We start from the raw sequence: 13,970 nt of genomic DNA, 5'->3' as shown, positions 1-13,970 counted from the left end.
ATAGACATACGTGATTTGTCCTCGATGATCTATGAGTTACTTAAGAGAGTTTGAAGGCGAGATCAACAAAGGGATGGTTTGTCCTGAATATTTTATGGTTTTTAGACTAGACACAGGGTTACTTATATCCAGATAGTGCAGCTGACTCATATCTTGAGGAATGCATAGAAAGAGATCAGAGGGAATCGCTCTTGCGTTTCCCAATGGGTCCTGCAGTCATCCCATTCCTACATGCAACCTAAGTGTGAGGAGAAAGATGACGGGACTGTGTGTTTCTGCTCAGGCCAAGGAGAGTCTGTCACAGATGGAAGAGATTTTCTCCAAGAGCAAATTCAGACTTTCACAGTGTTGGTCTCATTGCTCGAGGATGGAGTGGGGTGCTCAGCAGTGCATTTGCTGGGCTGTTGTTTCCGGAGCGCAGACAGCATCCATATTAATGTAGCATTGGTACCCGCGGTAATTTATGCAGTATTCATTACACCTGAGACGTGTACAAGGGCGTGTAAAGACATAAAGTGCTATGAAAGCCCTACAGATTACTGCCCGACAAAGTCAGTCTTTCAACCAAAGCAAGACGTTAACATTTGGACGGTGGTCACGCATCGGACGGGAGCGATCCATGCCAGTAAGGGCTGTAGAATGAGGAGCTGGGGATACCAGAACAGAGGTGTTTTCAGCGGAGGTGGCCTGAGAAGGCTGCTGAGTTGGAGCTTTTAGTTAAGCCAAATACAACTTTGCTGTTCCAATCCAAATTCCTTTTCACGCAGCTCTGCGGGCTCTGAGGTGGATTGAACAAAAGCGTTGGGTTTTATCCCAGCTCTGCAATGAAACGCGCAGCGGTGTGGGTTGCGTTTGAACAGCTGCTTTGGCAGAGCGAGCCATACAGCGTGCTGCTTTGCTTCACGTACATAGCAGAGAGCTGAAATATTCAAATGACTACTTCGGTGTCTGTTTGCCATGTGTTTAAATAAACACCCAATTTGCAAAATTTGCAGTAATGGTGCATGAAAATTCGACGTACAGTTGCATGTACTTCTGACCCAAGGCTTGTCTGCCTGCTACAGATCTGGTCATTTAACTGGTAAATTCTATTAGTTAATCAGGCAGTTACATGGGACCCATCACTCACATATCGAATATGGAAAAACATGTTGTCACTCTTAACTTCTCAACGGGTAGGGAAGCAGCTGTAGGCAAGTCCATTAGCACAGAGTGGTTTATGCAACTAAAACTGTTGGTGGTATTTTCAGAGATGAAGTGCAAGAAAAACACTTTATTTGTTTTAGTACCTTTTTAAAGGAATTTATGTTTATTGCAGATGGGCAAATTACACACCTTGATGTTTTCCTGTATTTTTTTTTTTTTTATCTTTCAGGAAACAAAAATCAACTGTGTCCGGCTGGCAACAAAAGGTACGTGGGTCTCCTTTTCCTGCGAAGCACAATGCCAGTAATGTAAAAGCTGCAGTGGTGACACAACTCGATTACAGTTACTATTCAAAGAACAAGCCTCTTTCTTTCCTTTTTTTTTTTTTTCTCCAAGAAAGATTTCAAAGGCAAAACAACAATTTCCAGAACCATTTCACTCTATGTGTGGACTCTGTTATTTTATTTTTTTTAAAAAAAGAGGATATCTGTCTCTCTGTGGTTCCTCCTTTCCCTTTTTCTGTTGACAGCTTTCCTGTCCTGAGGACTGTTCTTGCTTTTGGCAGAATGTCACTGAAAAAGCTTCCTATTAACTTTTTTCTCTCTGCCACTGTATGAAGTAGATAAGTAAGAGATCTCACATAGGTCTCACCTTGAACGCAGCAGGGCATCATCTTAAATCACACCATTTTCATGGTATAATTCAACAGAATAGAGTACATTCTGTATTTTCAGTGCAATTATTTCAGAATAGACCAAACTGAGAAGTCAAATAGACCAGACTGAGCAAACCTGAGACAAATATTGTTAAGATGCAATACCCTGGTCCCCAAGTTGCTTCCCAAGGTGTAGCTCTTGAAGGACCAATGATAACAATGTCCGTGTTCCATCTTGGAGTTAAGAGTTGCTTTAAAGTCTTCTAAGGACTTCAAAATCACCCCAGGGGCTGCTTTGCCAGCAAAGGTGTCAGAAACCAATTTACTTGTAACACAAACAGAAGAGTAGCTGTAAAGAGACACACGTTGGAGTCTCAAAATGAGCCATAAGGAAATGATGGGGTAATTGCCATCGGCCATGCTGCCGGTAGCTCTCTGTTTCCAAAACTCAGGGTTGCATCTTGTGCTCTTGCTGCTTTACTGTAATGTGAAATAATTGCATTACTGCCTATGGAGTCTTTCCCGAGTTGAACAAAAATTGGCAGCACCCTATGGCCCTTTTTTCTTTGAGGTACCATCCCATTTTTTCCATTTTTTCACTTCTTTCTGTCTTATGGCAGTAACAGAAGTTAATTATTTCTAGGTGCTTTATCCTGATCACTTGTGCGTCTGCACTTACAGAGGGGCTGGGGAGGGATCAAAGAAGCCCCAGCTAACAGTTGTTGGGTAGCAGAAGGGGACTTCTTCCACCTTTACATGGAGACATCCCCCAGGCTGTTAGAGAAGGCCGTGCTCTGGGGTGGCAGGTGCTGCATGAAGTTCCCCCCATGCAGCTGTTTCACTGCTGAGACCTGATATGCAAACTGGTGGGGCTGTAAGCAGTTGTGTCACCACTGAAAGCCAAGGAGGATGAGCCATTTCTCCCCTTTCCCCCTTTCATCTGTGGCTCTGGTGCTCCCCCATACCCTCTTGTTGCTTTCCTTTTTAAAAGCTCCTTGTAAAATCTTCGTGTAATTCATTCCTCTGGGTTACAAACATTCTGTGTGTCTCAGTCTCCCCTCCTTTCCTCTCAGTTTTTTCCGGCTGGTAGTGACGTGACCATTTTGGATACCTTATTTTGGCTTTCTGGTGGTAGAAAGAGAAAGAGCAGGACTGGGTAAGATGAGTCTGGGTGAAATGAGCCTCCCCAGGGTTTTGCCAGGGCATGACTAGAGCTCTCTTCATGAGATCAGAGAAACTGGATTAATTCCTTGTTGGAAACCTGTAGCTTCTTCTGTTTCAGTCATTCCTTTTTCCAGAGTTGGTGGAAGAATGTAGCAGAAAAGGCATTTGCTCTGTGACTATTCAAAGAAAAATGAAAACCCTACGTAGCTTGAAAAGTCCCATTCTTGCATGACCTTTTGATTTGCGCTGTCTGATCTGGGTACTTCAGAAAAGTGTCACATAAGTGTTTGACCTAGAGTTGACTTCCGCAAACTGATTTAATTTTCATTAACCTGGTAGGTCACCAAGAAGAGTCAAAAAGCCACCCTCATCCTGTTATTTCTGAATGCTGGCTCTTTTTAAAAAGGCGCTCTTACTAATATTAAATTGATAAGAGATATTAAAGAGACGGCAGAGCCTGAGGATGCCTAGGGCCACTGTTTTTTGGGGATCTTATTCTTTAGGATTTTTCTTGATTGACGTGAATGGAAAAAGACAAGAAATGATGGTAGTTCTAGTGTTTATTCTCACTGTCTCAATGGATATCAGTTTTGATTTATAGGCAGCTTATTTCTCTACATGGAGTATGGAAATCTCCTTGGAAATTCTCCCCCCCTACCCCTTCTGGTTTTTTTTTTTTCTCTTGTCCTCACTCGGAATTGCAATGTTGTATTTCTCTGTTCCTGGCCATTAGCAAGGACAGTGGAATATGCACAGCTGTGGCTCATTTTATGCAGTTTTAGCTCTTCAAAGGTACAGAGTTGCCTGCAGCTCACAAGCCAAGATAGCATCACAAGCGAACTTGTAGTCTTGATAACGTTAACACTATCTTCCATTGCTGGCACCTGTGAGGTAGGAGCAGCTGAGCAATAGCTGAACAATGTGGTTCTGTGGTTTGGAGCTTTCCCAGAGTTTCACATTTCCATATGTCACGGGGCTGAATTCCCTCCCTACGTTAACTCCATACGGATGGAAGGACTCAGGCACTCTGCATCCCAGCCCCTGAAGAGGCTGTGCGGCAATGGGCAGAGACATCAGGAGACTCTAATTGCATTGTGGCCTGATGAAGGGCTGAGCTGGGATGTTCTCGGCGACCTGCTGTGTCTGTGCTGTCTTCTCTCTACCCATTATATTGATCATCTTTAATGCCATTGCTCTGTATTTGCCTTTATTTGCATCATTGTCTTTCTGAGGATAGAGTGAGCGAACCTGTAGCCTGCCTTGAATGAAGCCGTCAGAGCTGCTAGCAAAGATATCGCTGTGGTGTCTTTGGTAAGAGTCAGGAAAAAAACCACTTTTTTGGAGTCGGAGCTAATCTCGGCATTGAAAGCTTAAAAGCTCTGCTTTGTGTTGATACCAGAGAAAAAGCATATTTTGTTTTGATGCAAGAAAATAAATACATTGTAGGTGCCAGACGAAATGTTCATTTTGGGATATAGGCCAAATCTTTCTGTTCCCAGACATTTGACACTGCAGTAGCTCCATCAGTGATAGTGAAATGAGTCCTGATTTACACCAATGACGGGAAGATTAGGATCGAGACGTGTTTAAGCGAGGCAAGTATTCTCTTGAAGTACTGGATTAACAAGGGCACTAAACGGAAGTGTGGGAGTAATTAGGCAATAAAATGTGTTAGGCAGTGTGTTACTGGGGGATTATAACACATCCTGGGTGTTGCTGCAAGGCACCTGTTCAGACGCTGAGTAGCTTTAATTACTTGAGAGACGCATGAGGCTGTTCCACTGTCGCTACTTCAGCAGGCTGGGAGGGACGTTGCTGTGTATGTCCCATTGCCTCAAAACCAAGAAAATGAAAGCAGACAACTCTTTAAAAAGTGTTTTAGTCCATTAAAGAGAGTTTTGGAGATCTCCCAGTTTTCTCTCATTGCCTTTTAGCGAGAAATAGACTCTTCTGGTCAACCCCTTTTCAGTTCAGTTCAGCAGGAGCTGCTTCTCATCCCTCCCCCGTGGTACCCTCTTCTGCATGGCTCTCTGCTTGCTGCCCCTCTTCACATGAACTTGATTTTGTGCGTGCAAGAAAGATCTCTCAAACCTTTGAGTGTTGGCTTATGAAATGTCGGGGGGGGGGGATTTCGGCGTTTCAGAGCAGGAGGTCGTGACACCAGTAGTGCAGCCTCCAAAGCAGAGCCAGTAGACACCCACCCAGGGAAGGACATTGAGCTCATTGCCTTCCATCCAGTGTCTCACCGTAAGAGTTTGCTGACGCCGGTGGCGAGGGCCGGTGGCAGGGACTCAGCAGCAGCCTTTGCTGTGGGGACATTGGGCCAGTCCATCAGAAAGCTGTCTGCGTTTGTCCAGTCTGTGTAGCCATTTCACACTTTGCCAGCATGTTTTAAATCCACAAGCATTATTAACCTTTTGTATCTACGTATGTATTTATTTTCGAGTTCATTGGTCTCAGATTTCTTACCGCTTCCAGCCATAAACATCTCTCCTCACATGGGCTACTCCTCTTTATTAAATTACTGGAGTAATGTCGTCTTTCACAGCATTAGTCACTTGGATGCATATCATTAGCATAAAACACTCTTTAAAAATAAGTTTCTAATTAAACCCCGATTTACCAGCTCTCTGCCATACAATTTTCGTTCAGCCAGTTTATTTATTAGTTTTGCCATTTGGCTTCCTTGATAGCATTTGCTTTAATATGTCCCATTCTTTCTGAATTAACTTACTTGTTCTCCCTGTCTTAAAGTAACATATTTATATTGACGCTTTATTAGAGAAAATTGCAACCTCTTACCAAGAGAGAGCGATTACCTCTTGTATTCTTAAAGTGCATTAAATTAATTTCACAATGTAATTGAAACCAAGGCAGAGGGCTCATTAATGGTTCCTTATCTCCTGATACTCATTTCTTCTTTCTTTAAAATGTGAATTCTTGCAAATGAAAGAATGGAACTTTAATAATCATTATGAGGTACATTTTTATTTTTTTTCCCTTTTTTTTCTTGTGCATGCTGCCTGGGAACGATTTTGCTTGTTCTTAGCAGTAATAGGTAGGCAACAGGCGACCACGCGAAACCCACCCAGCCTCTTGAGCACAGGTGATTATCAGTTCAGGAAAAGGAAAACTGTTCAAACTTCCAGAAGTCTGAGCAGCTTTGTGACTTCTTGTTTCGTATTTGGTTTGCATGGGAAAAGACTTTTACAATTATTCTAACTACAGTATGAAGGGGGTGCTCCTCCCATGGCACTCCTTTTGCACCAAGGCGAATATATGCCTGTGCAGAGGGTCGTCTGGGGGACTAAAGACCACTTAAATCTTCACAGGAGCACTTGAGCATGACTGATGAGCCCCCGGGATCCCTTGCTGGCCCTCGGCAGAGCCTGAGTATCTCCCTGAGCACGCATGGAGATGACCTTGCATTTTTGAATTAAAGTAGCTATGGCATTTTCTGGGGCTGATGATTACACTTAGACAGCCGAGTCCTGCTGTTGAAGAAATGCTGATGGGAAAATGAAAACTAGATTCCGTCAGTCCTCTGTATAGAAACTTCTGCTGGAATTGGAGACATTGCAGAATCGAGCCTCAGTAGCACCATGTAATGTCATTCCCAGATCACTAGTGGGGAGTCTAATGATAAGGCGAGGGGGAATGGGTTTAAACTGAAAGAGGGGAGATTTAGATGAGATCTCAGGAAGAAATTCTGTGCTGTGAGGGTGGTGAGCCCCTGGCCCAGGTTGCCCAGAGAAGCTGTGGCTGCCCCATCCCTGGAGGGGTTCAAGGCCAGGTTGGATGGGGCTTGGAGCAGCCTGGTCTGGTGGGAGGTGTCCCTGCCCAGGGCAGGGGGGTGGAACTGGATGGGCTTTAAGGTCCCTTCCAACCTAAACCATTTTATGATTCTCAGAGGTTTCCATCAGTTTCCATCAGAATGAACTTGAAGGTCTCCGTGTCATAAACTTGCCTCGTTGGGTATATAACACTGGGACCTGTACCAGCATTTCGCTCCAGAAAATTTAAATACAGAGCGGAAATCCCGTCAGCTTGTGGAAATTGTTGCTGCTTCTTTAGCCTGCTGTGCACAGAACGATTACTGGGATGTGACAGAGTTACCAGTGGTTATTACAAAGGGGAGGGGAAAGGAGGGTTAGTTTCTCAGTTTTGAATGGATTAAATTTTTGTAGGAATGTTTCTCTTCCAGTGCTGTGTGGTTATATTCCAATCGAGCTATGACTTTCTCACCTAAGAATTATTTTAACTATACATCAGGGCGGCTGTAATGATACAGGGGCAAAAAGGTACTTGGATTACGAAGTTAAAATGCCTTTGAAAGAAATGGTCCTGCTTTTTTGATAGTGCATCAGCACTGAAAAAGGGAACTTGCAGGGAGACGAGTGCTTAACGATCTTGAGAGCTCAGAAAGGAGCCTGGGTCTGAAAGGTGACCAGCGAAATCATGGCGGGGAACTGCAAAAAAAGTGGAAAATGAGGAGGAAAAAAATTCCTACTATTCACACACAATTTTGCTGCATATGAAAACTGTTCATTTAATCGCCCTTCCTCCCTCAAATTCATTTGAGGGCTCTCTTGTTTTCTGAAATATATTCTGGTTTTGTAGACAGATAATGTATTTTTTAAACAGATCTAATCCCACTTCAAATCTGTTTGTTATTGCATTTTGTCTTCTGGTACACTGGAATGTTATTCTTTTGACAGGTTTATTCTGTTTTGTGCTGTTTATTTCAGAGGGTTTATCACACTTTTTAAGCTGAATGCATGAAAATATGGGGTTTTTTTCTTTTCCCCTGAACAAATCTCTGCCTTTTAAAAGTTATTTTTTAGCACATGTTTGTGTATCACCGTAATTAATTGTTAATAACAGACACACTTATGTTGCTCATACTGAAAAATACTCCCTGCTGAGAAGACAACTCAGACTTCCTGGCATGTGGATGCCCATTTACCCAGCGAGCGCCTTTATTTTCACCAAATCTGGTGTCAAGATTTACGTAGAGGGATTTGAAATGTTGACTTTAGGGACTTCCTTAACTCAAGGAGCTGATGAACCAGCTTCAAATTAGTGAAGAACCTGGTGCAAAGCTGGATGAGGCCTCAAGTGAGCTGAGTTTGGTAATCTCAGCCCAGTTTCTAGAGGACATTGGCTACTCCGGAGCTCTGCTGAGCTGACAGACCCTAAGCTTGGGCTCCCCAGTTAAAATAAGCAGTGGGAGGGGAGAGGTTGGGAGAGGCACAATGTTTAACATAAAATTTGGGATAGATTAGCAAGAGTAGACAGAAAATATCGCTTCTGTCGTTCAAAGCATCCACTGCTGGGGTACACTGGGTTGCTTCAGAAAAGAAGGGTCTCTAGAAAAAACAGAATAAAATTGATTATTGCTGCGTGAGCCAAGTCCTCCTGGAATCAAAGCAAGGCCTGGATTTACCTGGAGCGCTGTGGAGGCTGTTGGGGCCTTACAACGCTGCCTGGTGTGAAAGGCTGCCCTTGGCCGTGCGTTGTGGCTGTGGCTGGGAGGTTGTGCGGTCGTCCTTGGTTGCAGATGATCCAGTAGCCAGGCGAAGGAGGGAGGAAAAAAAAAATAGGGCAGTAGTTGGACATTAAAGCCAGAAGTGAAGGTCAAATCAGAAAGGATTTGGTTTGTTTTAATTGGTTTTAACGCAAGGAGCATGATGAATTGCTTGCGAAATTTGGAGTTGTTTTTTTCCCCCCCTCTCTTCTGCTTGAAGGTTTGGAGGAAGAACTGTCTGAAGGTCCCCTGGAGCCTTCTGCACAGGGGCTGGGAGACGGGGCAGAGGAGGGGGCAGCTTCAGGTGGAGAGGCAGGAGGAGGGCTGTTGCACTTCAGAGGACAGCAATGTTGCATGTTCCTAACTGTCATACGCTTACCCCAGTTTATTTGCGTAGGCAGTATTTCTTCTCTGTGTCCTGGTACCTGGAGATGCTTTCTAAGATGTATCAGCTGCTGGTCGGATACTGTGGCTCACTTAAAAAGTTTTCATAAAGAGATTATCATTGTCAGTGTCCCTAAATAGCACTTCAAAGGCATGACAAACCCAGAGCTTTTACAAATACATTATGCCTCTGCTTCCTTACGTAGATTTTCCAATGTTCAGAAACAGGGTTATTATTAATGCATTAGCTGCTCAGTTTCTTCCAGGAACTGGACATTTAAAGAAAAACTATATGAGAGCGTTAGGATATGTGACAATGTCAGCAGAGAGGTAGGTGTGAAAGACGCTGTTCTGTAAAACCGCTGTAGAGGAAAAGAAAAATCTTCATTCGAGACACGCCTGAAAGCGCTGCCTGAACTTGGCAAAGTACAGAAAGTTTCCCCGTGTTTTATGCAGCACACGTAGAGCGTGTACACGCAGACTCCCTAATGCCTTGGCCGTATGACTCCCTTTTTACTGTAAAATGGTGAGTATCCTCCTTTGTATGCTGCTCACTCAGCTCACGGGTGAAGTCTTATCAGGTGCAGTTTTTGTAGGCCACCGTGGTACTTAAAGCACCTTTGACCAGCCGGGCTCAAAAGGTGTCCTTATTTCAGTATTCGTTTTATACCCACCTCTGGACTTTGTTCACTGCTTCTGTAATTTCTGCAGCTGGTGTGGCTGTGGGTTTCTGATGATAACCATGATGAGAGCAGAGTAACTGCTTAGAGGGGACTGGCTGGTGTAAAGGTTAATTAGTTTTTGTTCATAGGGAGTGACGAGTCTATTATACATCCATAGCATTGTCATGCACTGTAATGTTTTTGCCTGTATCAGTCAAAAGATTGATATCCCTATGTCTGTTTAAGACCACACAAAAATTAAGTCACATCTGTAAACTGGAACCTCGTGATAATGGGAATTTTACTTGTTTTCCATTTTTCTAAATTCAAGCTAGTTTCTAAAGAGCTCTGCAGAAGTGGAGAGTTGAAATGGAAACATGCTATCGCCCCCTGAACCATCGCATCACTCGTAGGCATCGCAACAGCTGCTCTTTATCCAAGCTCTTCTTTCAAGTAAATGTAATAACCCTTCTCATTCTTGGGGGCCATATATCTGCCTTTAGCACAAATTAAGTGCTTCTGTTCTGAAGAGCGAGGAAGAAAAACAGGAGGAGAAAAGAAAAGCCTTTGTGGTGGATTTGCCAGGAATCTCCAGAATCAATTATTCTCTTACCGCTATTTTTTAATTCTCATTCAGTTTAGTAATGCTAATCTTGATTCCTCGCTGTGTGTTTACCCTCATCCTCCTACAGATTCAACCTGTATGCCTGATAATCCCTCATAGAAATTCTGCTCTGTCTTTCTCTCCAGGACGGCTTTGTTTTGCTCCTCTCTCTGCTTAGAATATGGTTGAAAGCTTTTGGCTCTCATCATTCTTTCCATTCTTTTTGAGCTTTTTAAAAGAAATGAGAAATGTCTCATTGTAGTCTTAAGCCTGTGGTCTTCAATAACTGGAGGCGGAAGATTGGTGTAGTGAGGTTATGTGTAGTGATACTGTTGATGGTATTCATTTTTTTAATGAATTACAAGGGAGAAATAGCCAAAGTGGAATCTGTCTTTCAGATCTGATGAGCTGTTTCGCTTTGTTGGCTTACGATACGCAGAAGCACCGGCATCACTAGGGTTTTTTTAGTCCCAGTACTCTGGTATACACTGCCGAAGGTGGCAAACCGGTCTGTCTTCCACAGCCCATGCGTGCGGCCAGCTGGCACAGAGGGCTGTTGCTGCGTGGTGCTGGCTAACAGGTATTCTGGATCAAGATGTAAAACGGTGCCCTTCCACCTTTATCTCAACGTTATCGTCCTTAGAGGTATCTGTCTGCCCTTGTGTCTGCGTATTGGAGACTATGTTACAGAGGTATAGATAGAATCTGAAAACATGAGGGAAAACCTTTCTACATGCAGAGACTCTTTCATCATTTGTAGGCCACTCGCATAGAAAGCACCATAAAAAAAAAAAAAAAAGAAAAGGAAATAATGTTTACAAATGATTTGAGAATAACTGTCTTTTGAAAGTAAGCCTCTAGGTCTATTAGGAAATTTTGCATTCAGCATGCTGCCTGGCCATTATGTGCTACAAAGAAATTACTCTGATTGAGCAGCTCATTTTAACTCATAATGGCTTTCAACCCATTATTTTTCATTAATTTTTCTGGGTTAAATAATGCTCTGAAGTAATTTTTCTGATTAGTTTTTGTTTCAAGAGTGACTTTCTAGCTGAAGAAGCTGTATTCTTAGGTGTTACAGATTTGAAACCAAACCTAGTCTTTGCCAGACTGACTCGTCCTCTTCCTGGGGCTTTCCTGTCATCTGGTTGTGGCTGAACCTCCCGTTACTTGTGTTGCTTCTCTCATTTATACTTGCACTGCCTTTTTCTTGCCCCAGGTATTTGACCCAGCTGTTGTTAGAGCTGTTTTGTTTCCTCCCTCCTCTCCTCCTGTTGTGCTTCTCTCTCCTGTGCAGTGGCACGGCTGCTGGGGATTGTGGTACCACTTCCATCCCCGCACTGTGCTCTTTGTGCCTCGCCAGTTGGGAGTCTCACAGAAATACCCATCTTTTCCTCCCGCCTATGGCTCTTTTGAATCCTTTTTCCTGTCAGTTACATTTTTTTTTAATGCAATATTGTAATCGCTGCTTTAAATAAAGAATGTTTCAAATTACAGTTTGTGAAATAGGTTTTTATAGAAGAAACTTGTATTATCAGTCCTGCTTAGCTACATGCACTCAATAATCATTCTTTCTTGGATGTTATTCAGTGTGCCACCTCCACAGAGAAGGTCACTTTCTATCTGGTGGTTTATTGTTTTCAAATAATATATCTGTGCATAAATTGCTGGGTGAAAGATTGCCATGGTGTCTTTCACTTATCTGCTGTTGCTGTTTCTCCCTCTGTCCCACCCCATCCCTCCCATCCCCATCTGTGAGAGGCTGCGTGGTCTGATGGAATTGCCACAGGGTGTCAGTCCAGAAATGTCAGTTCTGAGCTCTGGTTTTGGGTGCCTGTGATGCCAAAGGCATATCCTTAATCTTTCCAGATCTGTAAAGTAAATAACATAATTTATTACTTGCCTCGCGTGAGTATTAAGAGGATTTATATTACGTACGTATGAATATCTGTCTAGGAGTGTGCAGCGCTATGTATGAACGCTTTCTGGTAAGCGGATGATTTTTCACTTTCTTTGCATTTGGAGAAGGTTCTTCTCTTTAGTTATGACTGGCAAAATCTTGAGTTTGGGCTGTTGGCATCTCTTGCAAACCATCTCCCAGCTCAAAGCAGCTAAACACATAGTCTCTTCCTTGTGGACAGGAACACTTCCAGCTGAAGAAATCTATGAAGGGAACTCTGGAATAGAAATGGCAGCCTTCTATACTGAAATTAATTTGGGATTTCAAAATTCTTGTCCTTAAGTTATCAGCCACTGCAGGGCCAGCTGATCTGAAAAGAAGGAGGAATTGAAAAGGTTGAACGCCACAAGGAGCTGGCAGAGTATGAAATGGTGCTTCCAGTAGTTGTACCGTACTGAGCTAGTCTGGGCTGTGGGTGTCTGTGCATCCGCAGCAGGATTAGACCCTGGGGGCCTGTGAGTGCATTACTGAAGAAAACCCATCAGTGCTTGATGATCCATAAGCCTGACTTCTCCTGGGCTGAGGAGGCAGGTCATTCTGGGAAGGGACCCATTTGCCCCTGCTCTGCTGTTTTACCCGAACAGCAGCTCCCAGGGATGTGCTGCATGTAACGCGTTCTCTCTCACTGCAAGATGCTGGATCTCTGGGAATCTTGAAAGGGGCTGAAAAAGCAAAGTAAAGTAGGTTGATGGGAAAGGACTAAAATCTTTATAGCTATGTGAAGTAGCTCCACGCTAAAACGGAGTGCTGGGTGAATGCCAGTGCCTGTGAAAGTCAGGTTCATGCTACTGGTCAAGTTTCTGGGAAAGTGCATTTTGTACGGTACCAAATGTATATCTCTGGACGTAGTAGCCTGGTCTCGTAGATAATGTGCAGATAGGGAGTCAAGGGACCTACAGTGTTTGCTTCTCTGGCACTGCCTTCTATCATTTGCTTTCCTTATTAAGAAAGTAAGCTTAGGGCAGAAAATTGTCCTACTTCATGTTAGTACAGTGTAATGGGGTCCTGGCCTTCGCGGGGTGTGGGTGCCGCTGAAGTACACACAGTAATAACAGTGGTGACCTGTTCTATATCCTATTATTCCAGTATCCAGCTTCAGTTACGAGGAACAATTTATTCCAGAAAATGTGGAAGTAACCGCTAGAAAATATGGTTATAGTTTATTTTCTTTCCCTTTCAATATCAGCAGTATATAAACATTGTTTTTCAGAAAGAAAAGGGCGGCCTCTCAAGTACAGTAGTGCAGAGCTTTCCCAGTGTGTTTAAGGACATTTGTATGAAATGACCATCTGAGCAGTTTTTATGGGCTTCTGTGCTCGGAGGATTTCGGATCTGCCTGCATGCCGGTAAAGGAGAGAAGCAAAACTGCATTCTAAAAAAGCGTTGCTCTCGGGAGCCGCAGAAGTCATCTCCATGCAAGTACCAGCTCACAGACCTCCTCCTGCCAGAACAGAACCGCTCTCCTTACCTACAGCCGGGGCTGCAGCAGGTGGGAGTACAAACCACCGGCACAGACTGAGGCATCTGCAGGGAAAATATGCCAGAATGGCAGAAAAAGAAGGGACTTTTGCTATGAGACATTACTGCAAAGCTTTAAGAATCCAAGGAATTTACTGACACTGTCATATTATCAATTCCTGGGCGCTATTAGCTGAGACAACTTACAAATGGTTGGACTAGTAGCCTAAAGGAATTGTTGGCCTTTGCCAAGATAGATAGAAAGCGTTACACAGAAGATGCAAGTGAATCAGTCACCACAGTGTGTCGGTGTCAGGATGGATAATAAGCCTTTTATTCTCTTTCTAGAACTGCAGTAGACTACAGTGGGACGAGAAATATCAAATGAAAATACACTGACCACACATTGC

At 43.5% G+C, this 13,970-nt stretch overlaps 1 protein-coding gene across 8 annotated transcripts in view; it reads left to right on the top strand.

The window, feature by feature from the left end:
• Positions 1 to 13,970, top strand: part of PTPRT (protein tyrosine phosphatase receptor type T) — a 469,438-nt gene that overhangs the window by 373,949 nt on the left and 81,519 nt on the right. For 4 of the 8 annotated variants that reach the window (XM_063349654.1, XM_063349658.1, XM_063349656.1 and 1 more), the window contains exons 13-14: positions 1,376 to 1,412; positions 6,015 to 6,071. In XM_063349654.1, the coding sequence (XP_063205724.1) occupies positions 1,376 to 1,412; positions 6,015 to 6,071 (94 nt within the window). The remainder of the gene's footprint in view (positions 1 to 1,375; positions 1,413 to 6,014; positions 6,072 to 13,970) is intronic. The other 4 variants (XM_063349659.1, XM_063349657.1, XM_063349655.1 and 1 more) reach the window with 2 other exon arrangements.

This window comes from Chroicocephalus ridibundus, chromosome 12, assembly GCF_963924245.1.
Source record: "Chroicocephalus ridibundus chromosome 12, bChrRid1.1, whole genome shotgun sequence".
Lineage (NCBI taxonomy): Eukaryota > Metazoa > Chordata > Aves > Charadriiformes > Laridae > Chroicocephalus > Chroicocephalus ridibundus.
The sequence above is the reverse complement of the archived record's forward strand: the minus strand, read 5'-3'. Positions and strand labels throughout refer to the sequence as shown.